The following is a 26647-nucleotide window of genomic DNA, read 5'->3' as shown; positions in this document are numbered from 1 at the left end:
CTCCCCACCCCGACTCTTCTCCGGGCTCTTCTCTTCCAACCTGTCTCTGACCGTCTCTCTCTCTCTGTCTGTCTCTCCCTGCGCCCCTGCCCTCAGCGGAGCACCCAGCGACCATGGCCGATGCCGAAGACGGCTTTGACGTCTCTCACACTCCGCTAGACCCGGACGTTAAGGAGCTGGCGTCCGAAGCCAAGGCCGAAAACCCTCTCGGGACTAGCGGCAAGTCCCCCGGGTCGCCTCAGGCGGCCTTCACCCAGCAGGTAACACTCCCTCTCCATCTCCCCCGTCCCCTCATCGAAAGGACAGATTCCCCCCTCCCTGGGGGCACCCTAATTTTGGCCAGGAGAACCCTCACCCAGGCGCTCCGAAGGGACCGACCTGAACTCTCTAGGGGCGATGGGGAAGGGGTGCGAGGTGTGTATGGGGGTGTGTGTACGTCTTGGGAGGCCCTGAGGCTCACAGCCCGGTCTTAAGACACTTCAGGGTCTGCGCCCTCCGTTCTTCTTCCGACCCCAACCGCGAAGACCGGGTCTCCATCTATCCCCAATTCCGTCGATGCTCTCCGCTTCCGTAGGAAGGTAAAATCGGGCCGCAGCTCAAGCCCCAAGGGTGAGCGATTCTGCTCTTCCAACCACGAAGCGTTCCGGGGGCGCATCGCCCCCAGACCTGCGGAGAGGTGGCATTTCTCTTCCAGAATAGAGAGCCCGATTCCATTTCCGGGAAGTCCCGTCTCTCCTTTAGGACAGTTTTACTTCTCCGTTGATTTCTCCCCCTCCACCCTTCTCCCCCAGCCCGGGATCTACCACCCAGGACCCCGCGGGCGGTCATAGATCTGCCCAAGGGGCGAGGGATTAGCTGGCCCTTCTCCATGGAGACCTCATCCTAGCGCCTGAGCCGGGGACACAGTTCAGCCGGCGCTCCGCGGCCCGAGATGGCAACTTTTACATGCGACACAGTGTTTTTGGATCGTCTGCACAAAGGTTTACAATCCCAACTCCCCACCCAAAACGCCCGCACGCGCGCACACACACACACACACACACACACACACACACACACATACTCTCCTCTCGTGTCCTCGTCCATTTCTACTAGGCAAGGAAGGAGTCTCGCATTTTGCCACCACAGTTTCTCAAGTTGAAATCCCCGCGCGGGATGCGGACACCCGGTTCCCCGGCTCTGCATCCCAGCGGGTGGACGCACCTATTTGACCTCGGCATCCGTGCATCTAAACAACACACACTGGAGCGCTCGCATGCACACACCGGCCTAGATAAACGACCAGTCCTTTCGTCTCCAACAAGAATGTTCCGCTGTTTTTTGTTTTTTTTTTACATCTCCTTGGAAATGCGGAGAAATTCGGGTGCTTCTCTTCTCCGGCCAAACTCCTTTCCTCTGGGCCCTCCACAAGTGCTCCCGGTCACCCCTTTCTTCTCCGTACCCCGGTATTGGAGGGGACCCCCAGGCCTCCTCCTCCACGGCCGGGAGCTACCGAGAGGTCTCAGGATGCCGGGACGGGCCTTGGGCCTTGCTAGCCATCGCTCCGGAGCCCCGGGAGTAACAAGAAGTGGAACTCCCCGGGATCCGGGAAGATCCGGGTGAAGGGGCCGGGTCGGGAGGTGGTATTCCTGGCTGATTGCTGGACGGGTCTTTCAGGGCATGGAGGGAATCAAAGTGTTCTTACACGAGCGGGAACTGTGGCTGAAATTTCACGAGGTGGGAACGGAGATGATCATAACGAAAGCTGGAAGGTAAGAATCTTTACCTCTTCAAGATGGGAGGGCGGGGGAACGGAGATGAACCCTTACCATGTGTGTGTGTGTGTGTGTGTGTGTGCGTGTTTAAACAATAGAGGAGATAATTAATTGATCACAGTCAGTTACAAATTTCTTTGTTCTTTCTCCACTCCCCCTGCTTCACTCGACTCGTCTTTACACAGTCCTTATGTCCATATCCATAATTTATTTATTTCTATTCATGTCTGTCGTCCCCCCCTTCTTAACTGTCACCTCGTTGGGGACAGGATAGTGTGTCTGTTATATTGTTATGTTGTCCTCCCCCAAGCGCTAATTACAGTGCCCTGTACATGGTAAACGCTCAATAAATACTATCGATTGAGATACAAATGGACCCGGACCGTGTGTGTGTGATTGCGTGTGAACGAAAGAGAGGAACAGAGAAACCGACTCAGAGAAAAATGGAGAGATGCAGAGAAACAGAGAGGCGGATTCCGAGACAAATATTCCGAGAGAGAGACTGTTTCAGGCCTTTCATGTCGTCAAGTCCTCCCGCTTTCGATTTCCCTGGATGCCCGCCAGGATCCCGCCCGTTTGCCAAATCCTGAATTGTTGAATGTAGTCGCTACCTCTTCCATTGTTTATAGGAAGCAGCCGGGGGGCTTTGAAACTTAGACCGGGCTCTGCCGGCCTGTATATACAGACACAGATAAACACGGCGGGTCACACAAATATACACTCTCCCGTGTCCCTGTTCAAAGCCCGCCGGGGCCTGAGATCGAAATGTGAGGACGAACTCTGTGTGTGTGTGTGTGTGTGCACGAGAATGTGTGTGCGCGCGTGTGTATGCAGGAGACTGTAGGCGTGTATGTGTATGTGTGTATGTATTCATCTACGGGTGCGTGACTGGGTGCCTGCATGTAGTATGTGTAAGCATATTCGTCTGTATATGTCTGAGTGCGTGTACAGGCGCGTGCGAGTACATGTGCGCTTGTGTAGTTGCGTTTGCGTCCATGAGTCTGCATGTGTGTATATGTGATTGTGGAACGTATGGGACAACGTGCGTGTGCCTGGGTCTATGTGCGCTCCTGTATGTGCCTAAATGTACCTTTATGTGCCGGCTTTCGTGCATGCGCGTGCATGGGTCTGTAAATAGAATAATAATGGTATCTGTTAAGCGCTTACTATGTGCAAAGCACGTGGGGCTCACAGTCTTAATCTCCATTTTTACAGTTGAAGTAACTGAGGCACAGAGAAGTTAATGTTTGTGCCTCTCTGGATGTGTGTGTGTGTGTGCGTGTGGGCCCGCACTTTCTCCTCGGCTTTCTCTTGGGCCCGGAGCCGACGGTCGGTCCCCGGGTGGCGTTCGGTCGGACGTCCCGGTGGGGGCGGGGAGTGGGGCGGGGGACTCAATGGGGAGGAGTTGACATTTATTATTATTTGAAATTAAACAACGTCTCCGTCCGGGCCACGCCGGAGAAGGCCGGTGGTGATAGATGATGGGAGTCTGTTTACACGGATCCCGAGTCCCCCCCACCCCCAACCGAGTCCGCCCTGGGCGATCGGGGGTGGGGGGCAGCCGGGAAGGCCTGCGGTCAGTCCGCAAGCTGGCCAGCTCCGAGCCGCGCCGCCCAGAGAGTTCACTCTCAAAGGGTGAGGAACCCGTTGACGGATAGCTCCGTGTAAACACGCTCGAGGCCTCCGGTAACCCCCCAGCTCCGGCAGTGTCTTAAAGGGAGAGGACATTCCCTTTAATAATAATAATGATGATGGTATTTGGTAAGCGCCTACTATGTGCCAGGCACTATACTAGGCCCTGGGGTGGATTCAAGCAAATCGGGTTGGACCTTGTCCCATGTGGGGCTCACAGTCTCTCTCCCCATTTTCCAGATGGGTCACTGAGGCCCAGAGAAGTAAAGCGACTTGCTCTGGGTCATACAGCAGACAAGTGGATTAGAAGCCATGACCCTCTGACCCCCAGGCCCGGGCTCTATCCACTAGGCCGTGCTGCTTCTTCCCCCTCACTCGGCCCCTGAGAGGCTGGCCTCTCTGAGGCGGCTCTCTAAAATTGCGTGGCCCGTGGAGTCATCCACACGCGTGAATTATCCGGGTGATCCCAACACGAAAGCCACGAATTCCCCCCCGCTCTCAACGATCCAGCCATTTCCCCGCTTGGCGGGTGGGGATATTAACACTTTTGAGGCCAAAGCGGATTATTTAGTCACCGTTATCCGGGTCATTTGCGTATTGTAGATTTAGGCCCTCCCCCTTAGGCCCTCCTAAGTATTCCGAATCGACTTCCAAGGAAAAATATCTCCTGATTCACACTTCCTCGGTCACTCTTGAGGGTTGCTTATTTTTGGAGGGTGTCGAGGGGTTAGGCTTTGGCTCCAGAATTTGAGCGAGAGAGAGAAAAAGAGAGGAAGAGGGAGAAGGAGAGAGAAAGAGAGAGTTCAGGAAATTTTGTAGATGATTATAATGATTCGTATAGAAGGAATCAGGTGGACAGAAGCAAAATGGCGGGGTATGGGGCGGGTCACGGCGAGGGAAATGTGTATTTCAGCAAGAGAGGGCAAAATGGTTGGATATCCTAATGCTGTTGAAATGAATCTTTTAATCCCTCTCTCGTACAACCTACGGGCGCGAGCATGAGTATCACCAGGGAGGTTGCGAGGGGAGGGGATGTCGGGGGTGGGGGGTGTCCCTGTGATTTTGTTCACGTGATTTTAGGGTCCTACTCCCCACCCCCTTCCCAGGCCCAACCGCGACAAAACGGGAGTTGGGTCAGCTGGGAAGAAATGGCCCTTCCTCCCGTCTCCTTATAGATTTACGTTTGGGACCTAAATTTAGAAGTTCTTTTTTTTTTTTTCCTAAAGGGAAAATTTTTTTTCGGGTCAAAACATTGTTTCTAATTTCCTTGGAGGAATATAACCCGTCTCCTCCTTCCTCCGCAATAACGATAAACGCAGACTTGGGGCGGGGGCGAGGAGCAGTTCCCCCCAAATCCCCTCCCACCCAGCCTCAATATTCTCAATATTCTCCCCCAGCGAGGAGTTTCTCCTAATCTTGTTCTCGCTTCCTTTCTTCTTCATTCTCGTTTTCTTCTCTCCCCCCTCCTCCCATCCCCCCCCACCTCCCCTCTTCTCTGTAGGCGAATGTTTCCCAGCTATAAAGTGAAGGTTACCGGGCTTAACCCCAAAACTAAGTACATACTGTTGATGGATATCGTACCAGCGGACGACCACAGATACAAATTTGCGGACAACAAGTGGTACTTCCCCGCCCCTTCCCCAACCCCTGAAAGATGTGGGGAGAGAAGGGGGGGGGGGGGAGGAGGACGCAGGATCGAGGTCTCCTTGAAGAATGAGCCTTTTTAGAATGTTTATCCACTACCTGCTTGGGATCTGTTTTTGAGCTGAATTTCCGGATCGCCCGGGTGCACCAGAGGAAAGGGAAAGAGACCTGGAAGGGCTGAGAGGCAGAGGAGGGAGAAAGAGGAAAGAGAGGGGGAGGCGGGAGAGAGAAGAGGGGAAAGGGAGGAGGAGAGAGGAGGGAGAAGAGGAAGAGAGAGGAGGGAGGGGGGAGGGAGGGAAGGAGGAAGAAGATAGAAGAGGGTGAGAGAGGAGCGGGGGAAAAGGAGGAATAAAGGGGAGAGAGGAGGGAGAGAGGGAGGAAGAGATGGGGACAGAGAAAGGGAGCGGAGGGAAGAAAGAGGGAGAGAGGGAGAAGTGGAAGAGAAGGGAGAAAAGAGAAGAGGGGGAGAAAGAGGGAGAGGGGGAAAGAAGGGGGAGGCGGGAAAGAAGAGGGAGAGAAGGGAGAAAGAAGGGAGAGAGGGAGGGAGAGGGGGAGAGGGGGAAACAGGAGGGAGAGGCAGGAAGAGATGGGGAAGGAGAAGAGGAGAGGGGGAAGAAAGAGGAAGAGAGGAGGGGGAGGGAGAAGAGGGAGAAAGGTGGGTGGGGGGAAGAAAGGGGGAGAGAGGAGGACAGAGGGGCATGGAGATCGGAGGAGGGAGAGGTCTGGAAGCAAAACTCTTTGTAGGGCTCCACCCCTCTGTCCTGGTTCCGGGGAAGTTCCAGGCCTGGGGACGAAACACTGAGTGAAAATGACGGTCATTTGGAAAGATAGATCCGCTTCCGAGTGGGGACAGGGCAGACCTGAGAGACGCCCCTGCACCTGCCCTGCGTCTGGCAGGGGCTGGGCAAAGGCTGAGCTGGGGGTGGGCAGGGGCAGGGGCTGGGCTGAACTGAGGGGAAAGCTGGTCTGGCCTGGGCTGGGGCAGAGTCGGGCTTGGGGCTGGGCCTGGGCAGGTCTGGAGCTGGGCTTGGGGTCACTTTAGGCTCGGATTCCGCAGCTAGGAGTCAGCGAGCGTTTGTTTCCCCTTCCCTCGGGTCCAGGTCGGTGACGGGCAAAGCGGAGCCCGCCATGCCAGGACGCTTATACGTCCACCCCGATTCCCCGGCCACCGGTGCGCACTGGATGCGGCAACTCGTCTCCTTCCAGAAACTGAAGTTGACCAATAACCACCTGGACCCCTTCGGCCATGTGAGTAGCCAAGGCGCGTAGCCGGAGCCCTTCGTTCCCTCCCCTCTTTACCCATCCATCCTCTCCTCCTCTTCCTCCATCTCTCCTTATCCATCCATCCTCCTCTCCTCCTTTTCCTCCTTTCCCCTTTCCACCTCCTCCCCCTTCATTCGATCGTATTTATTGAGCGCTTACTGTATGCACTAAGCACTGCACTAAGCGTTTGGAAGAGTACACTAGAAAAATAAACAGACACATTCCCTGCCCACAACAAATTTACAGTCTAGAGGAGGGGAGGCAGGCATCAATGGAAATAAATAAATGACAGATATGGACATGTGGTGTGGGGCTGGGAGGGGGGATGAACAGAACGAGCAAATCAGGACGCAGAAGGGAGTGGAAGAAGAGGAAAGGAAGTGCTTAAGGAAGGACTCTTGGAGGAGATTGGCCTTCAGTAAGCTTTGGGGAGTTGGTGGTTGTAATTGTCTCCATCCATCATCCATTCATTCATTCACCCAGCGCTTAGTACAGGGTCTGCACATAGTAAGCGCTTAACAAGTGGCATGATTGTTATTATCCTTCTTCCTTCTCCTCTTCCTCCTTCTTATCCATCCTCATTTTCCTCCTCCCCCTCCTATTTGTCCATCCTCACTCTTCTTCTCTTCTCCCGCCTCCTCCATCTTCGTCCTCTCTTTCACAATCTCTTTTTCTCTCTCTGCCCTTTCGTAAACTCGAAGCGTTGTGTAAGACCTTCCATCCCAGGGCCTGACCACCCCCGACACCTCCCCCAACTCCAGCCCGGCACCGTGTTACTAAGAGCGGCTTCCTTGGGAGGTAGATCTCGGTGAGACTTCCCTGGCTCCATCCAAACGTTCCTGGTTTAAGAATGAAGCAGTTTGGGAAGACCAGAGCGACCGCAGAGGAACCAGTTAATAATAATGATAATGATAATGATAATAGTATTTGTGAAGTGCTTACTATGTGCCAGACACTGTTCTAAGCGTCAGGGTAGGTACAAGGTGATCGGGTTGGACATAATCCCTGTCCCCCCATGGGGCTCACAGTCTATCCCCATTTTACAGTTGAGGTAACTGAGGAGCAGAGAAGTGAAGTGACTTGCCCAAGGTCACACAGCAGACAAGTGACGGAGTAGGGATTAGAACACATGACCTTCTGACTCCCAGACCCGGGCTGTATCCACTAAACCAGGATACATCGCTGAGCGGTGGCAGGGGAAGGTTCTCCCTTAAGTGATCTGGATTTCTCAGATTCAGAAGGGAGAGAGTTCATAATAACAATGGTGATAATAAAAATGATAATACAATTTGGTAAGCGTTTACGAATATTTTCTAAGCACTCTTCTAAGCGCTGGGGCAGCTACAAGATAAGCAGGTCAGACACAGTCTCTATTCCCCATGGGGCTCACAGTCTAAGTAGCAGGGAGTAGGATTTAACCCCCATTTTACAGATGAGGAAACTGAGACCCAGAAAAGTAAAGTGATTTATCCAAGGGCATACAACAGACAAGTGGCAGAGCTGGGATTAGAACCGAGGTCCTTCTGACTCCCAGGTTGGGACTCTTTCATTAGGCCACTCTGCAAGGAAGTGGTCTGATGGTGTCAGGAGGGAGGATTAATACTAATTAATAATAGTTTGGGAATTGGTTAGGCGCTTACTAATAAATTGGAAAAGCAGCATGGCTTAGTGAACTGTTGGGTAGGGATCGTCTCTATTTGTTGCTGAACTGTACTTTCCAAGCGCTTAATACAGTGCTCTGCACACAGTAAATGCTCAATAAATACGACTGAGTGAATGGAGCCTCAGCCTGGGAGTCATAAGGTTGTGGGTTCTAATCCCTACTCTGCCACTTGTCTGCTGTGTGACCTTGGGCAAGTCACTTCACTTCTCTGGACCTCCGTTCTCTCATCTGTAAAGTGGGGATTAAGAATGTGAGCCCTATGTGGGATAGGGACTGTGTCCATCTTGATTGACTTGTATCTATCCCAGCACTTAGAACAGTGCTTGGCATGTAACAAGTATCTCTACTAATAATGGTATTTGTTAATCGCTTACTATGTGCCAAGCACTGTTTTAAGTGCTGGATTATTATTATTGCTACTACACTGTAGTAAACTCATTGTGGGCAGGGAATACTTCTGTTTATTGTTGAATTATACTACTCTCCCAAGCGCTTAGTATAGTGCTCCGCACACAATAAGCACTCAGTAAAAATCTCTGGTTTTTTACTGGAAGGACGTGGGTCCTACCTCTGGCCTGGAATGCCCTCCCTCCTCACATCCGCCAAACTAGCTCTCTTCCCCCCTTCGAAGCCCGTGCTGAGAGCTCACCTCCTCCAGGAGGCCTTCCCAGACTAAGCCTCCCTTTTCCTCTGCTCCTCCTCCCCTCCTCATCGCCCCGACTCCTTCCCTCTGCTCTACCCCTTCCCCGCCCCACGGCACCTGTGTATATTTGTACATATTTATTATTCTATTTTCTTAATGATGCGTATATATCTATAATTCTATTGATCTATTTTGATGCTACTGATGCCTGTCTACTTGTTTTGTTTTGTTGTCTGTCTCCCCCTTCTAGACCGTGAGCCCGTCGTTGGGTAGGGATTGTCTCTATCTGTTGCCGTATTGTACTTTCCAAGCGCTTAGTACAGTGCTCTGCACACAGTAAGCGCTCAATAATTACGATTGAATGAATGAATGAATAAATACCCTCGAATGAACGCACTGTACTAAGATCTAAAATATAAAATCCTTTTAAAGCAGCCAGGCGACGCCCCCTTCTCCCCAGTCTTCCCTTCCTCTCCCCCTTGAAAAATCTGCATTTATAAGGGAATTACAACTGGGCAGAAGCGGAAAACTTCCCAGGGGGAGAGAATCTCCTGTGGGATTTGCATCTCTCCCACAGGGCTGCATCACTTTCTCCCCTCTCCTTCCCGCTTCTCCCAGACTCCCGCTGAGGGCTTTTGCCCTCCTTCACGCATTCATTCAATCGTATTTATTGAGCGCTTACTATGTGCAGAGCACTGTACTGGGCGCTTGGAATGTATAATTAGGCAACAGAGACAATCCCTGCCCAACAACGGGCTCTCCTCTCCCAGGAGGTCCTCCTCGGGGCGTCTAAGCCGGCCCCCCACTTTTGAAAACTTCCTTCTCCGCCAAGGGAAGGGACTTTTGTGGGTATAAGGGCGAGACAGAGACAGAGTATGTATCAGCTAGTGGTGAAAGGGTGTGAGTGTGTTTGTGAGTAGTAACGTATTGGAGTCTCTTCGGATGGGCTGAAGTGTGTGTGTGTGTGTTTGAGAGAGAGACACCTCGTACTCGTGCAGGGACTGTGTCTCTTCACTGTTCTATTGTACTCTCCCAAGCGCTTAGTACAGTGCTCTGCCCACAGTAAGCGCTCAATCGATACGATTGAATGGAATTAGCGGGTTAAAGCGCCTATCTAGGAAACAGGAGATCCTGGATTTATATCTCAGCGGTGTCTTTCGTTTCTCAGCGCTTAGAACAGTGCTTGGCACATAGTAAGCGCTGAACAAATACCATCATTATTATCATTATGAATTGTAATTTGTAGTGCTGTTCAATTCAATCGAATTGATTGAGCGCTTTTTGTGTGCAGAGCACTCTACTAAGCACTTGGGAAGGTACACTACAGCAATAAAGAGTGACAAACCCTGCCCAAAGAGAGCTCACAGTTTGGGGCGGGGAGGGCAGACATCATTACAAATAAACAGACATCAATATAAATAAAATGACAGATATATACATAAGTGCTGTGGGGCGGGGAGAGGGGCGAAGAGCAAAGGGAGCGAGTCAGGGCGACGCGGAAGGGAGTGGGAGATGGGGAAAAGTGGGGCTTAGTCTGGGAAGGCCTCTTGGAGGAGATGGGCCTTCAGTAAGGCTTCGAAGGTGGGAGAGAGTCATTGTCCGGCGGATTTGAGGAGGGAGGGCGTTCCCAGCCTAAGCCCCCCTTTTCCTCTGCTCCCCTTCCCCTCCCCATCGCCCTGGCTCGCTCCCTTTGCTCTACCCTCTTTCCCCCCACCCCCCAGCACTCGTGTAATTCTTTATAATTTATTTATCTTAACGATGTGCGTATATCTATAGTTCTATTTATTTATATTGATACTATTAATGTCTGTTTACTTGTTTTGTTGCCGGTCTCCCCCCTTTTAGACTGTGAGCCCGTTGTGGGCAGGGATTATCTCCACTGGTTGCGGAACTGTACTTTCCAAGCGTTTAATAATAATAATAATTTTGGTATTTGTTAAGCGCTTGCTATGTGCAGAGCACTGTTCTAAGCGCTGGGGTGGATACAGAGTAATCAGTTTGTCCCAAGTGAGGCTCACAGTTAATCCCCCTTTTACAGATGAGGTAACTGAGGCACAGAGAAGTGAAGTGACTTGCCCATAGTCACACGGCTGACAAGCGGCCGAGCCGGGATTCGAACCCATGACCTCTGACTCCCAAGCCCGTGCTCTTTCCACTGAGCCACGCTGCTTCTCATAATGTTGGCATTTGTTAAGCGCTTACTATGTGCAGAGCACTGTTCTAAGCGCTGGGGGAGATACAGGGTAATCAGGTTGTCCCACGTGAGGCTCACAGTTAATCCCCATTTTCCAGACACAGTAAACCCTCAATAAATACGAATGAAAGAAAAAGTTCCAGTCTTGTGCGTGCGTTTGCGTGGACGTATGTGGTTGTGTGGGCTCGAGGGGGTCCGAAGGGGAGAGGATGAGACAGAGACAAACAGAGAGTGAAAGTAATTGAGAGAGGGAGAGAGACAGAGAGAAAGTGTAGGAGCCTCCAGTTTCAGCAGGCCGGGATTCCCAAAGCAGCGTGGTACAGTGGAAAGAGCACGGGAGTCAGAGGTCTGGCTTGGGAGTCACAGGTCATGGGTTCTAATCCCGGCTCCGCCACTTGTCAGCAGTGTGATTTTGGGCAAGTCACTTCACTTCTCTGTGCTTCATTTACCTCATCTGTAAAATGGGGATTAAAGACTGTGAGCCCCACCTGGGACAATTTGATCACCTTGTATCTCCTCCTCAGCTCTTAGAACAGTGCTTCACACATAGCGCTTAACAAATACTATCATTATTACCCATCCCCCCGCCCCCCGTCCCCCAGAGATAAGTTTTACGAGGAAGAAAACTGCCCCTGAGGCTAGGGGGTATCTGGTCTCTATCCGCCCTCGCGGAGACCCCGGAATCAATCATCAATCCATCAATCAGTGGTACTTATTGAGCGGTTACCATGTGCAGAGCACCGTGCTAAGCGGTCGAGAGAGCGCACTGTAGAACGGAAAAGGAGAGTATGGAGAGGCTGGAGGTTATTTTCCCCTGTCCCCTAATCCCCCTCCTCTCCCTCCTCCTCCTCCCGGGCCCTGGCGCCCCCGGCCCCCAGCTCCACGGACAGGGAGGCCTTAAAGAAAGTCCGAGTCATTAGATCGTTCTCCGCCCCCGACCCAGGATGTCAAGGCAATTTGGCTAAGTCCGGCAGAAGGGAGCGCGGCGCTGGGCCTGGCGCGGGCCGGGAGGAGAGAGAGAGACAGACAGAGACAGAGAGGGATGACAGAAACAGAGAAAAACCGAGACAGAGTTAGAGAGAGACTGAGAGAGACAGAGAGAAATTGAGGCAGAGACTGAGAGAGACAGAGGGATGGCAGACAAGAGACTGAGACAGTCAGAGACTGAGAGAGACTGAGACAGAGAGAGACTGACAGAGACAGAGAGAAATTGAGACAGAGACTGACAGTCAGAGACATAGAGAAATTGAGACAGAGACTGAGAGAGACAGGGATGACAGACGGAGGCAGTCAGAGACAGAGAGAAACTGAGACAGTCATTCACTCATTCATTCAGTAGTATTTATTGAGCCCTTTCTATGTGCAGAGCACTGTACTAAGCGCTTGGAATGGACAATTCGGCAACAGATACAGTCCCTGCCCATTGACGGGCTTACAGTCTAATCGGGGGAGACAGGCGGACAAAAACAAGACAACTTAATAGCAATAAATAGAATCAAGGGGATGTACACCTCATTAACAAAATAAATAGTCGGAGACTGAGACGGAGAGAGACGGAGAGACATGGAGAAATTGAGACAGAGACAGAGAGAGACAGAAGGATGACAGAGATTGAGACAGAGAGAAATTGAGACAGTCAGAGACTGAGAGAGTCTGAGACCGTCAGAGACAGAAAGACAGAGGGATGACAGACAGGGATTGAGACAGGGATTGAGACAGAGACATAGAGAAATTGAGATAGAGATGAGACAGTGAGAGACAGAGAGAGACAGAGGGATGACAGACAGAGACAGAGAGAAAGAGATAGAGGATGATGCAGACAGAAAGAGACTGAGATAGTGAGAGATAGAGACAGTCAGAGACAGAATTAATGTTGGCATTTGTTAAGCACTTACTATGTGCAAAGCACTGTTCTAAGCGGTGGGGAGGATACAAGGTGATCAGGTTGTCCCACGTGGGGCCCACAATCTTAATCCCCATTTTACAGATGAGGTAACTGAGGCACAGAGAAGTGAAGTGACTTGCCCAAAGTCACACAGCTGACAAGTGGCCGAGCCGGGATATGAACCCACGATCTCTGACTCCCCAGCCCGTGCTCTTTCCACTGAGCCACGCTGCTTCTCTGAAAGAGAGAGAGGAATGACAGAGATAGAGAGCCTGAGAAAATCAGAGACAGAGAGAGGTCAGAGACAAAGAGCGACAGAGAGACAGAGAGGGATGAAGAGACAGAGAGAATGAGACAGAGACTGAGACTATCAGAGAGATAGAGACATAGAGACGTCAGAGACAGAGAGGGACAGAGAGAGACTACAGAGAGAGAGAATACAGAGATAGAGAGAGACTACAGAGACTCAGAGAGAGGAAGGGAGGGTTGACGAAAAGGGGGACGGAGGGAAGGACGGAGGGCTTTCTCGAAATTAGACCCCCGGGCCCAACGCGAGAGGAGGGGCCGTCTCTAGACTCGTTGTGGGCAGGGAATGTGGCTTTTTATTGTTGGAATGTCCTCTCCCAAGCGCTTAGTACAGTGCTCGGCGCTCAGTAAATACGATCGAATGAATGAATGGGTTCGGGAAAATAGCCCTTTCTAGGTTGTGTTTATGGGCGATCTGGTCGGGCCGAGCGGGATTTCTGCTAGTGGAATAATCCGCAACCGCATTAGGCGCCTAGGCCAGATTTCTTCAGTTCGCGTCCGAATCAGAGACCCAAGATGCCGCCATCTCCTTTGGAAATTCGTTTTCCAAGCGGTGCGTGGCGTGTTGAAGCCCGAGTTAGCCCGGCATGTAATGGGGCGGGGGGATGGGGAGCGATTCGAAATAATAACGGTGGCAATATTAACATAATTAAGAGGACTGGTCACCCCAAGGCCCCCTTTTGTTAGGAACAAATTCGTCTGAGAAGTTCAGCTCCGCCGCGGCCCCCGCCCCCCACCATCACGAATCATCATCATCATCAGCCAGAACCCTGGTCGCTGCCGGCCTTTCAGACTGTCCGTTCGTGTTTGATCTGGCGGACTTGAGCCATTCAGGACGCTGGGAAGCGGCCGAAGCCCGAGGGGGGGAGGGGGGGACCCGGAGAAGGGGAGAGCTCGCAATCACAGCTAAAGGGATCTCACCCCAACACACACACGATTTCCTTTCCTTCGTCTTCCCTCTCCCACCTCCTCCGGGGGCGACCGAGAATTGGGTCTCAGAGCACTGGAGCTGGGAGAGTTGGAGAAGGGGAAACTGAGGCACAGAAAAGTGGCCCCCTCCTTTCCTCCCCTCCCCCAGACCCCCGAATGGCAGAGAAAACCGAGAAGTGGGAGTGCAGGCCCAGGTAGTCCTCTCCCTCGCTGCAATCCGACGAGGGAATATTTCTATTCCCGCTTGTTGGGCTCCGCTTTTCCCATCCAGGTTTTCCTGAGGTCAGCTTTCCTCCCTAAACAAATAAGCCTCGCTCCGTAATTGAAGGCCCCGCAAGCAGGATTTAATTTATTAAGAAGCCTTTATTAAGAATCCTGATTTACTGTCGTGCTTTGCAGAGATTCCTTTAATATTCCCTTTGGTATTTCTGATGGAAATTACTCACTCTCTTGTGCTCCTTTCCAGCGTATGATTTTTCCATTTTTCTTCTCTTTTCTTAGTTTTTTTCTCCCTCCACCGCCCCCCCCCCGCTTTTTTTTTTGACGTGAAATCCCTTTCATTGCGCACGCAATCATCTAAACTGTATTTTGGAGAATCGCGAAGTTGCTAAATGTTTTATGGACTTTTCTGTGTCCAAATCACTCTAGCGAGTCCCGGTACTGATTTCTATATATCTTTTTTTTTTAAAGATTATACTGAATTCCATGCACAAATATCAACCTCGGCTCCACATCGTGAAAGCCGACGAGAATAACGGATTCGGCTCGAAAAACACGGCCTTCTGTACCCACGTCTTCCCCGAGACGGCTTTTATCGCTGTGACATCCTATCAGAACCACAAGGTAAAAAGAGCAGTTAATTTAATAAGGGGGATCCTTTCATGCGGGGATGTAGGAGCGGGAATTTACATGTGCTCGGCAACAGAGAACCCACACTCCCACAGAAAACCCGCCAAGAACAAACACGCACAGGTACACGAAACACAAATTCGCCCAGCCTAAACACCCAAATCCCTACACACATAGAACCAACACACACAGATACACAAAAAACAAATTCTTCACGGCCTGAACACCCACATCCATTCACACCTACAGCAAACTCACCCACCCACCCACAAATTCGCATACCCTGAACTCCACATCCATTCTCACCTAGAACAAACACACACTCCCATCTACACAAAACACAAATTTGCACACCTTAAACGGTCACATCCCTATACGTATAGAAGAAGCACATCCTCGGGAGAACACCCAGAACAGAGTTAGACATATGCACCCAAGCACACTAAATATACACACACACGCACATACACAGACGGTGACCCCCGTTGAGACTGTGAGCCCCATGTGGGATGTGTCCACTCCGATTTGCTCGTCTCCACCCCAGCGTTTAGTACAGTGCCTAGCACATAGTAAGCGCTTACCAAATACCACAGTCATTATTATACCGACTACGCATTCAGAGTGAACCGAGTGTACTCCCACTCCCACTCCGAATACACACACACACATACACAGACACACAACCAAAGACGCAGTGAAGTGACGCTTCTACCAGGAGATAACGAGAGACAGGGACCACCATCGCTTCTGGGACATGGGAGGAACTGTTAGAGGGAGGTGAAGAAATCAGGCGGCGAGTCAGCCTTCTTAGGGGAGAGGGGCGAGGAAAGGGCACCTTCTTCCCTGTCCTCCCCCTTCCAGAGCCTTCACCCGAAATTTAAGGAGTCATTTCTAGGAGAAAACGTTGGCCCAGAGAAGTCCGGGGGCTTTAGTCTGGCCGCGTCGCCGGACATTGAGGGTGTTCCCCTGAAAAACAGTGCGGGGAAGAGGTGAGAAGAGGAAAGAACCCCTCTTTTTGTTTTCAATTCTCACTGCCCCTCCCACTGGTCCCCCCGCCCCGCCCCCAGGTATGGGAGAGAAACTGAGTCCCTTCGGAGCCCCCTGCCCCCCCAAGATTTCTCGTAGTGGGGCCTCTGGGGGTCTCCCAGTTAGGGGAGGGGCGGGGGGCTGCAGGGGCCAAGAAGCTTCCAAGGCCTGCAAGCGGCTAACCCAATCCAGCCCAGCCAAACCTCAGCTCATAACAATAATAATAATATTCAAATTTGTGAAGCGCTTACTATGTGCCAGGCACTGTTCTAAGCGCTGGGGTGGATACAAGCAAATCCTAATCACCATCTCGGTCCCAAATGGCGCTCACAATCTTAATCCCCATTTTACAGATGAGGTAACTGAAGCACAGTCTATTTTAGCACAGCCCAGCTCAACCCAGCAGCCCAACTCAATTTAGCCCGGCCCAGCCCCAAACTAATCCCAGTTCAACCCAGCCCATCGCAGTCCAACCCACCCTTTTTAGAGAGCCTGGCTTCCGACCAGGGTCCAGGAAATGGCACCAGGGTCCAGGAAATGGCTGGCTTCTTAATGTGACAAGAAACGGAGGAAAGAAGGAAAGGAGGGTTGGGGCGGGGGGGGGGGGCGGGGAGAGGGAAGAAAGGGAGGGAGGAAGGAAGGGAGAGAAGGAGGAAGGAAGGGAGGGAGGAAGGATGGAAGGGAGGGAGGATGGAAGGGAGAGAGGACGGAAGAGAGGGAGGATGGAAGGAAGAAAAGGAAGGAAAGAAGGAAGGCAAGGGTGGAGGAAGGGAGAGAGGGAGGATGGAAGGAAGGAAGGGAAGGAGGAAGAGAGAGAAGGAGGGTAAAAGGAAAGAAGGAAGGAGGAAAGGAGAGAAGGAAAGAAGGAAGGAGGATGGCAGAGAGGGAAGGAATATATTTAGAGGTGAAATAAAGCCAAATAGTCAATTCTCCAGTCCACCCAGCTCCCTGCAAAGCTAGGCACCGGGGAGCTGGTTTAGAGAGGGACCAGCCTGCCAAGACGCAGATGGGTATGTGTGTGTGTCCGCACGCTGCTTACAACCTGGTATGTTTTCTGTATGTTTGACGTGGGTATACATGCATCCATGTGATTACGTTTGTACAGGTCGTTTTGCATGCTATACTATAATAATGTCATAACGATTATGGTATTATTAATAATATATTTCCTGTGCGCTTCCTGAATGCAAAGCGCTGTGCTAAGTGCTTGGGAGAGTGCAGTAGAACATCAGACACATTCCCTGCCCACAATGAGCTCACAGTCTAGAGGGGGAGACGGATATTAATATAAATAAATAAATTACAGATATACATATGTGCTGTGGGGAAGGGAAAGAAGATGAATGAAGGAGCAAGTATGAGCGGCTCAGAAGGAGGACTATGTGCCAGGTCACTGTACTAAGGGTTGGGGTAATAGTAATAATAATAATAGTGGCATTTGTTAATAATTATTTGTTAATAATTTATTAAGTGCTTACTATGTGCCAAGCACTGATCTAAGCTAAGGTAATAATAAGGTTGTCCCACGTGGGGCTCACAGTGTTAATCCCCATTTTATAGATGAGGTAACACATCATGAGGTAGCACAGAGAATAATGATAATAATAATAATAATAATGATGGTATTTGTTAAGCATTTACTATGTGCCAAGCACTGTTCTAAGCGCTGGGGTAGATACAAGGTAATCAGGTTGTCCCACGTGGGGGTCACAGTCTTAATCTCCATTTTAAAGATGAGGTAACTGAGGCACAGAGAAGTTAAATGGCTTGCCCAATGTCACCCAGCAGACAAGTGGCAGAGGTGGGATTAGAACCCACGACTTCTGATTCCCAAGCCCGTGCTCTTACCACTAAGCCATGCTGCTTAACATAATAATAATAATAATAGATACAATCTGTGCATTTCTTCCTCCTAATTTATTTTAGACTGAAAAGTCTTTTAAGGCAGACATCGTGTCTAATAACTCTATTGAACGCTCCCAAGCGCTTAAATACAGTGCTCCGGACACAGTCAGCCTCAGTAAATGTTGTCGTTGGATTGTATGTGTCTAATGGGTGTGTGCATATTTATTCATTCCTGTTCTGAAAGTTTTCTGTTTGTCTACTGTGTGTGAGGGTAGGGTTTAAGCATCCTCCTCTAGGTTGCTTTAAATGCGTCTAATCCGAATATGCACTTCTCTACCTTCCATGTTTTGTGTATATGTAATAATGATGATGGTAATAATAATAATGATAATAATAATAATGCACTTATTATGAGCCAAGCACTGTAGTAATAATAATGTTGGTATTTGTTAAGCGCTTCCTATGTGCCGAGCACTGTTCTAAGCGCTGGGGTAGACACAGGGTCATCAGGTTGTCCCACGTGAGGCTCACAGTTAATCCCCATTTTACAGATGAGGTAACTGAGGTAAGCGCTGGGGCAGATAGCCTTATGAGCCCCCGGGAGGACAGGGACTGTATCTGACCTGATTACCTCGCATCTGCCCCAGCGCTTAACGCAGTGCTTGGCACATAGTAAACGGTTAATGAATACCACAATTATTATTACGATATAAACTGATCGGACAAGGTCCCTGGCTCACGTGGGGCTCAAATGGGTAGTATGCCTGCCCTTGTCTTGGGTGAATTTATTGTTGGTTTCCCAAGCAGCGTGACGCAGTGGAAAGAGCACGGGCTTTGGAGTCAGGGCTCAAGAGTTCGAATCCCAGCTCCGCCACTTGTCAGCTGTGTGACTGTGGGCAAGTCACTTCACTTCTCTGTGCCTCAGTTCCCTCATCTGTAAAATGGGGATTAAGTCTGTGAGCCCCACGTGGGACAACCTGATTCCCCTGTGTTTACCCCAGCGCTTAGAACAGTGCTCTGCACATAGGAAGCGCTGAACAAATACCAACATTATTATTATTATTATTATCACACGTTTTGGCGAGTGTTATTTCTGTGCCAGGTGTATGTATAGTAAGCACTTAACCAATACCATAATTATTATTAATAGTATAATGTCTACAGGAAGCCACCAGTACCGTTGGAGTTAATGCATGCTTCTTCCCCCCCCGCGCCCCGGCCCGTTTCCAAATAGCGTTCAGTATCAGCCCCAATGCTCAGCACACAGTAAGTGGTTAATAAGTACCATTAAAACAGAAAAGAAAAAAACCCCTTGTGTGAGATAGGGCGAGCTAATAGTAATAATAATTATGGTATTTGTTCAGCACTATGTGCTAAGCACTGTTCTAAACGCTGGGGCAAATACAAGGTAATCATGGGGCTTATAGTCTCAATCCTCATTTTACAGATGAGGTAACAGAGGTACAGAGAAGCAGTGAGGCTCAGTGGAAAGAGCCCGGGCTTGGGAGTCAGAGGTCATGGGCTCTAATCCCGGCTCCGCCACTTGTCAGCTGTGTGACTTTGGACAAGTCACTTCACTTCTCTGGGCCTCAGTTCCCTCATCTGTAAAATGGGGATGAAGACTGTGAGCCCCACGTGGGACAATCTGCTCACCTTGTATCCCCCCAGTGCTTAGAACAGTGCTTTGCACATAGGAAGTGCTTAACAAAATACCATCATTATTATTAAGTGACTTTCTCAAGGTTATACGACAGACAAGTGGTGGAGCTGGGATTAGAACCCATGACCTCTGACTCCCAAGCCTGTGCTCTTGCCACTAGGTCAGGCTGCTTCTCTAAAGTGTCTTGGGTCCCCCAGCCACACCCCAAATCCCACCTGTCCCAGACTTGGTTGGGAATTCCCTTCCCACCGGAAGGGCGGGATCGCTCCAACAGCTCCCTTGGGAAACTGGATCCCAAGCCCTAGGGAAGAGAAAAATTCGGACCTTGCCTTTCTTGGCCTCTGGGGAAATTCACATTAGCACCACCGTCCCTATTTAGAGTGCCCCGGGCGCCTTTTATTTGATTTTATTTTTTTTTAGTCATAGCCTCCAAGATTTCTCCCTAGTGCAAGTGCACGATAGGGAGGTTTGCCTAGAGGGAGAGTCAAGAGTGTTTGTATGCGTGTTTGGATGTGGATGTGTACGTGTGCCCATATAGGTATGGCTTGGTATGTGTACAGGAGATATGTCTCTGCTTTCATAAATGCATGGATGTGCATGTGAGTGAATGTGTGCATGCGAGCCCGTTGGGCAGGGATCGTCTCTATTGACGAATTGTACTTTCCAAAGCGCCTAGTACAGTGCTCTGCACACAGTAAGCACCCACTAAATATAACTGAATGAATGAATAATAATGGCATTTGTTAAGGGCTTACTATGTGTCAAGCACTATTCTAAGAGCTGGGATAGATATAAGGTAATCAGGTTGTCCCCTGTGGGGCTCACAGCCTTAATCCCCATTTTACAGATGGGATAACTGAGGCACAGAAAAGTTAAGCGACTTGCCCAAGGTCACCCGGGAGACGAGTGGCGGAGGCGGATTAGAGCCCACATCCTCTGACTCCCAAGCCCGTGCTCTTGCCACTAAGCCACAGTGCTTCTCCGTGTTGGTGTTTGTGTTGTGTGTGTGTTTGTGTGTGTACGTGTGAACAGCCAGCGCCTCCCAAAAAACCACCTAAAGGCACAGCTTATTTCCCTCGTCCAGCTGCAGGGCCGACCCGGATTCGGTCGTTATTTCCCTAGATAGTTTACAGCCTGAAAAGATATTTAAAATCCAGAAAGAGGCTTAACCCATGAAGCAGGTTTTTGTAAGCCTCTCCCCTCGGTTGTCAGCAGCTCGGAGACCCAACGCTAGAAATATTTAGGTGTTAAAAATGGTCACGTGCCCATCTCATTTCCTCGCTGGGCCACAATGACTGTATGCAAGCCGGTTTATCCCCCGATATTAACTTCTCGTGCGATTGAGCATTTTGCCTAAATCATTGGGTAACTGGTTCATATTTATTAGGTATGAAGATCGCTGGTTGGAACCAGGAAATGATTCCCATTTAATAGAGAGAAATAATTAAGAGTTTTGCCCTCACGAGGGTTCTTTCAAAAGCAAAAATTCCCAACAATTATTCTCATTAATTTTTACAACCTTCTGCTTGAGCAGTTGGGCTTGGTATTTTTATTTGTGTCTCCCCCGCCAAAAGACATCCGGTTTTATGCAGATTTGGGAGAGTAAGTTACCATACGGGAGAAGTACAGTACATTCAAATCCAAGATTTTAGAGGAATATTCATATCCATGAATGTCTCATTAGATCCCAACGCTTCCATGTGCGCAGACAGTGTGTATTTGCATCTCACAAATTTACTGTGCTTTGGGGAGGTATAGTTGTTTGTATGGCAAATTATATTCACATATTACTTGCAAGTAAATAAAAATTGGATTATTTATGTGGGTATGCTGGAATATTAAATAATAGCCATTATTTGTTCGGTCATGTTAGCATAGATATCTCCTTCCATGCTGAACTAGAATAATATTTTCTAACAGTGATTATATGCTACGTGCTAGTAAATTCAATGACAATTAATAATCATGGTATTTGTTTAATGTGCCAAGCACATTATGTGCCAAGCACTGTACTAAGTGCTGGGGTAAATACAAGATAATCAGGTCCCACACGGGGCACACAGTTCAAGTAGGCAAGATCAAGCACATTGGTTGCATATTCATTCATTCATTCAATCATATTTATTATGTGTTTACTGTGTGCAGAACACTCTACTAAGTGCTTGGGAGAGTACAATATAACAATAAGCAGTCACATTCCCTGCCCACAACCAACTCACATATACCATTATCTTGTAGATGTGTCTGTTGACGTTAACTCACGTACTTATCTTAAAGTACTATGGAAGTTTATATTTCTTCGTTTACCCTGTATCTATACATTATATTTACATTACCCTGTATCTACCCCAGCGCTTAGAACAGTGCTCTGCACATAGTAAGCACTTAACAGATACCAACATTATTACATTTATTCATAGATAACTTAGGGAAAGAAAAGACAGGCGTGTAAAGACCTAGCTGGATTGAGAGATGGTTTTTATAATTTTTAATAGTTTTTGTTAAACACTGTATGCCAGTTCTTGTTCTTGTTCTTGTCTGTCCGTCTCCCCCTAGACTGTAAGCCCGTCAAACGGCAGGGACTGTCTCTATCTGTTGCCGACTTGTTCATTCCAAGCGCTTAGTACAGTGCTCTACACATAGTAAGCACTCAATAAATACTATTGAATGAATGCCAGGCACTCTACTAAATACTGGCATAGATACAAGATTGCCAGGTTAGACACACTCCCTGTCCCACATGAGGCTCGTGGTCTTAATTCACATTTTACGGATGAGGGAATTGAGGCACAGAGAAGTGAAGTGACTTGCTCCAGGTCACGGGGCGGACAAGTGGCAGAACTGGAATTAGAACCCAGGTCCTTCTGACTCCCAGGCCCATGCTCTATCCACTAAGCCATGCTGCTGTTCTTTATCATCAAAGGCATCCATACCTATAAGCTTGAACTGTATCTTGGCCCTGTCAGAGTAGTCAGTCACTCAGTGGTATTTATTGAGCACTTACTGAGCGCAGAGCGTTGTACTAAGCACTTTGGAGAGTACAGTATAACAATATAACAGACACATTCCCTGTCCACCATGAGCTTACAGTCTAGAGGGGGAGACAGACATTAATATAAATAAATTAAAGATATGTACATAAGTGCTTTGGGGCAGGGAGGGGGGTTGAATAAAGGGAGCAAGTCAAGATGGCGAAGAAGGGAGTGGGAGAAAAGGAAGGGCACTTAGTACAGTGTATAACAGCTTAATAAATGATATTATAATCATTATGGTATTTGTTATGCACTTTGTGTCCCAAGCACCGTACTAAGCATTGAGTCAGATGACGATATATACAGATCGGACACAGTCTCTATCCCAGTGGGGTCCAACAGTCTGAGAGGAAAGGAGAGCAGGTATCGAATCCTCACTTTACAATGAGGAAATCGGAGAACAGAGAAGTTCAGCGACCTGCTCAATGTCACACAGCAGGCGGGTGGCAGAGCCAGGACTAGAATCCGGGTCTCTGGACTCCCGGGCCTGGGCTCTTTCCATCTACTAGGATGTTACTTCTACTACTACTATTACTGCTACCACCTGGTATTTTAGTGTTTTGGAAAGCAAGTTTCCAACTGGGCTTCTTGCCTGGGTGGAGAAATCCTATCTCGTGGGACGTTCACTCCGACACCCACCCCCTCAATTAGAGGGGGAAATGAGTTGACCCCCCACCCCCACCCCCATTCGTTTTTTGGGTTTCTCCCTGAGAATTCAGTGCCTCGGTGACTTTACGAGGGCCTGGGAGTTAGGGATATTTCTCTCCACTTAAATGATGTAATTGTCACTGTGCTGACAGCGCTTTTTCCCCCTGAAAAAGATTTATGGTCAATTAGGTGGTTTCATTATGGCAAAATTGGAATGGTAGAAATGCCATTTTCACTGGTTCCAGCGGACTCTCCAGCCTCTTAAGGTGGCTAGTCAGAAGTCAGGAGCCAACTTTTGAAAACCCGTGTCCTCTCATGAGGTTGGTTCTCAGAAAAGCTGAAGAATGTTTTAAAGAGCCAATACCTAGCCAGGGTCCTTCCGAAGCACAGGCACTTAGAGGGGAAGAAGTTCACATAAGCTATATAATGCAGTTGAATATTCACTTTCCACACTTCTTTGTGTATACTTTGATGCAACACTAGGCTCTCTTGTACCACTGGAACAATAATAATAATAATGATGATAACGGTGGAGTTTGTTAAGCACTTACTATGCACCAAGCACCATGCTAAGTGCTGGGGAGATGCAAGATAATCAGCTCAGAAAAAGAAACTGTCCCACCTGGGGCTTGCAGTCTACCGAGGAGGGAGAACAGGCAATGTAAATCAGTCAACCTGGGTGTCCAGAAGGATGTGGGTTTTAATCTTGGCTCTACCTCTTGTCTTCTGTGTGACCTTGGACAAGGCACTTAACTTCTCTGTGCTTCAGCTACCTCATTCGTAATATGGGGATTAAGATTGTGAGCCCCATATGGGATATGGACCGTATCCATCCTGATTATAACTACCCCAGTGCATAGAACAGTGCCTGGCACATAGTAAGTACTTAACAAATTCTATTTAAAAAAATCAACCAATGATATTTACTGAACACTTACTGGGCTTTGAGCACTATACTAAGACCAGGACAATATGTGCTCTGTTCTTACCTATTCCGGAGTTATGTCCAATAATCAACACAGGCAGCATTATACCTGCTGAGAAATACAGTATACAGAAGTACAATACTAGAGAAACTTCAGGGTACGGAGTGTGTTACTTTTTTTTTTTCCTAAAAGGGGCTATTAGAACCAACTTTTCTCCCTCAGGAAATACATGATTCAACCGGCTCTCTATTTTTTTTTTTTCCTCTACAGTACAGATTGCCCCAGGGCCAGATGTGAATTAAATATGTCAACTGGTTAGAATTAAAAAACAAAACCAAACAAAATAAAATCAAATGTCAAGGCCAGATTGTGTTGGAAATGGGACAAGTCCGAAATCAGGGCCCAGCATGTGACACAAAATATATATGAATTCAGTGAACAGACATCCAAATTGAGAGTGGTGTATCCGCCCCCGACCCTCACTTCAAAGAGGACTCCTTTTAGCATTTCCCACAATATCCACTGCTGTACTCCACAGGGCCTGTTGACCCTCAGGTGGCTTAAATCTGTTCAGCTGTACCTTTCACTTTCTGTTACCTGATTCTGTTAGTGCATGTTGTGGGTGGATAGGAAGCAAGTCACTGAAAATCACTTCCGGTTCCTTCCTCCAGATCACCCAGTTAAAGATCGAGAACAATCCGTTTGCGAAAGGGTTTCGCGGCAGTGATGACATAGAACTTCATCGGATGTCAAGAATGCAAAGGTAAAAAATCCAACTCCCTCTCCCAGTTGGGCTGGAAGCCGAGTCTCCCCCCGGCAGCCCCCTGGGGCTTGCTTCCCCTCCCCAAACCACAGGTCCACCCTCTCTTCCTTTCCTATGCCCTCCCAACTGTCCATCATCCAAGGGAAGAGAGTCCCTTGCGACTCTGGAGAAGAAAATTGATCGGCAGGTGGTTCCAGTGAGAAGAAAGCCCCCGGCCTCTTCCCACCTTACCCTGATTTTCCCGCCTTTTAGACTGTGGCCTCCATATACCCAACTCTGCATTCCACCTTTCCATAGATCCGAGCTGATGAATGTTTCTCTTTCTGGCGGCGGTTTGGGAAATGAAAAGGAAGTTAATGATTTGATTTCCTGGGGGTGAAATTCAGAAGAACTTGACTCCACATGGCAATGCGAGGCCCTGGAGCCTCCGGGAGCTGGTGCTAAAAATTGCTCGGGATTTTTACACCTCCAGCGGTTGCGGTCACTGATATGATGAATAGAAGGGACTGTACAAAATATATAAATATATAGAGTGGGAATTCGGCCTGGCGGAAAGGGTTGTGTGACGGGTGCCAATTTTGCGGAACATTCTCAGCCTCTTGATATGATTCCAAGATAACTTGCCATATGGCCGGGAAATTATAAATAAGTCTTTATCCCTTTTAGACAGAAGCGGGTTTTTCGTCGGGGGGGGAGGTAGGGAGAGGGGAGGCTTATTATTCCAAAATAAAAAACACTGTTTAAAATCAATTCCTCTTCACCCACTCAGGAAAACGTGAGACTCCCCCCTCCTCCCTTCACCTCAACCCACCCACAGAGAGCGAGTGAGAAAGAAAAAGCATGAATATGTTGGACGTTCTGTGGTTTCGTAATGGCGCAAATCAAAAGTTCCCCAGGCAACTACTAAAATGGAGAGGGAGAATGGTTGGCCTCAGAGGTGGCTTGGGAAATGTTTAACACGCTGTGTGCTGTGGGAATGCAAGTTTGGGGTCTGTGTGTTTTGGGTATGTGTAATATGGGTGAGTGTGGGTGTACATATTATTCACCCATATTATACATACGCAATATAAACTCATACAACACACACACACACACATACACACACACAAGAGTCTCATAATTCTTGTTGAAAAAAACAACAGTGGGGAATTGATTGAATTAAACCAGTGGCCTCTTACAGATGGCTTTGTAAGCAGACTCAGTTTGACGAGCTGAGATATTATAATGATAGTAATAATAATTGTATCTGTTAAGCACTTACTATGTTAGGCACTTACTAAGTGCTGGGGTGGATACAAGCAAATCAGGGTGGACACAGTCCCTGTCCCGCATGGGGCTCATAGTCTTAATCCTCATTTTACAGATGAGGTAACTGATCCACGGAGAAGTTAAGTGACTTGTCCAGGGTCACTTAGCAAACAAATGGCAGCACCAGGATTAGGACCCAGGTCCTTCTGACTCCCAAACCCGTGCTCTATCCACTGGTGAAACTTTGATAAGGCCGAAAACCAGTGTTTTCTAAATTGCTTCCTGAGTCATCCCAGTCCCAGCCATGTTTTCTGTAGGCTCGAGTCACATCTAGAGTCAAAAGCGGCTTGTAACTCACAACCCGGATGGACAAGATGTTCCCTGTCAGGACGAGTGAATTTCCATCCCAATCCTGTGGTGGCTTGTGGAGTGATCATCACCACGGCAACAACAGGGGGTGCAAGTAGCAGCTGGCCTCGGCTGTCCCCCTCCAGCCTCGATCAGGCCAACCCCAAAGTCACCAGGCTTTTGTGCCTCCATTCATTCAATCGAATTTCATTCAATCATATTTATTGATGATAATGATGATGGTATTTGTTAAGTGCTTACTCTGTGCCAAGCACTGTTCTAAGCGCTGGGGTAGATACAAAACAACCAGGTTGTCCCACGTGGGGCTCACAGACTTAATCCCCATTTTAGTGATGGTATTTGTTAAGCGCTTATTATGTGCCAAGCA

General features: G+C 48.9%; 1 protein-coding gene across 4 annotated transcripts in view; it reads left to right on the top strand.

Annotated features, from left to right (window-relative positions):
- The window catches only part of TBX5 (T-box transcription factor 5), a 59113-nt gene that overhangs the window by 6468 nt on the left and 25998 nt on the right, over positions 1-26647 (top strand). For all 4 annotated transcript variants that reach the window (XM_029058439.2, XM_029058437.2, XM_029058436.2 and 1 more), the window contains exons 2-7: positions 97-260; positions 1657-1751; positions 4888-5007; positions 6131-6278; positions 14605-14757; positions 24572-24663. In XM_029058439.2, coding sequence (XP_028914272.1) covers positions 114-260; positions 1657-1751; positions 4888-5007; positions 6131-6278; positions 14605-14757; positions 24572-24663 — 755 coding nt within the window. In that variant the 5' untranslated portion in view covers positions 97-113. The remainder of the gene's footprint in view (positions 1-96; positions 261-1656; positions 1752-4887; positions 5008-6130; positions 6279-14604; positions 14758-24571; positions 24664-26647) is intronic.

The sequence above is a fragment of the Ornithorhynchus anatinus genome, chromosome 2, assembly GCF_004115215.2.
Source record: "Ornithorhynchus anatinus isolate Pmale09 chromosome 2, mOrnAna1.pri.v4, whole genome shotgun sequence".
NCBI lineage: Eukaryota > Metazoa > Chordata > Mammalia > Monotremata > Ornithorhynchidae > Ornithorhynchus > Ornithorhynchus anatinus.
The sequence above is the reverse complement of the archived record's forward strand: the minus strand, read 5'-3'. Positions and strand labels throughout refer to the sequence as shown.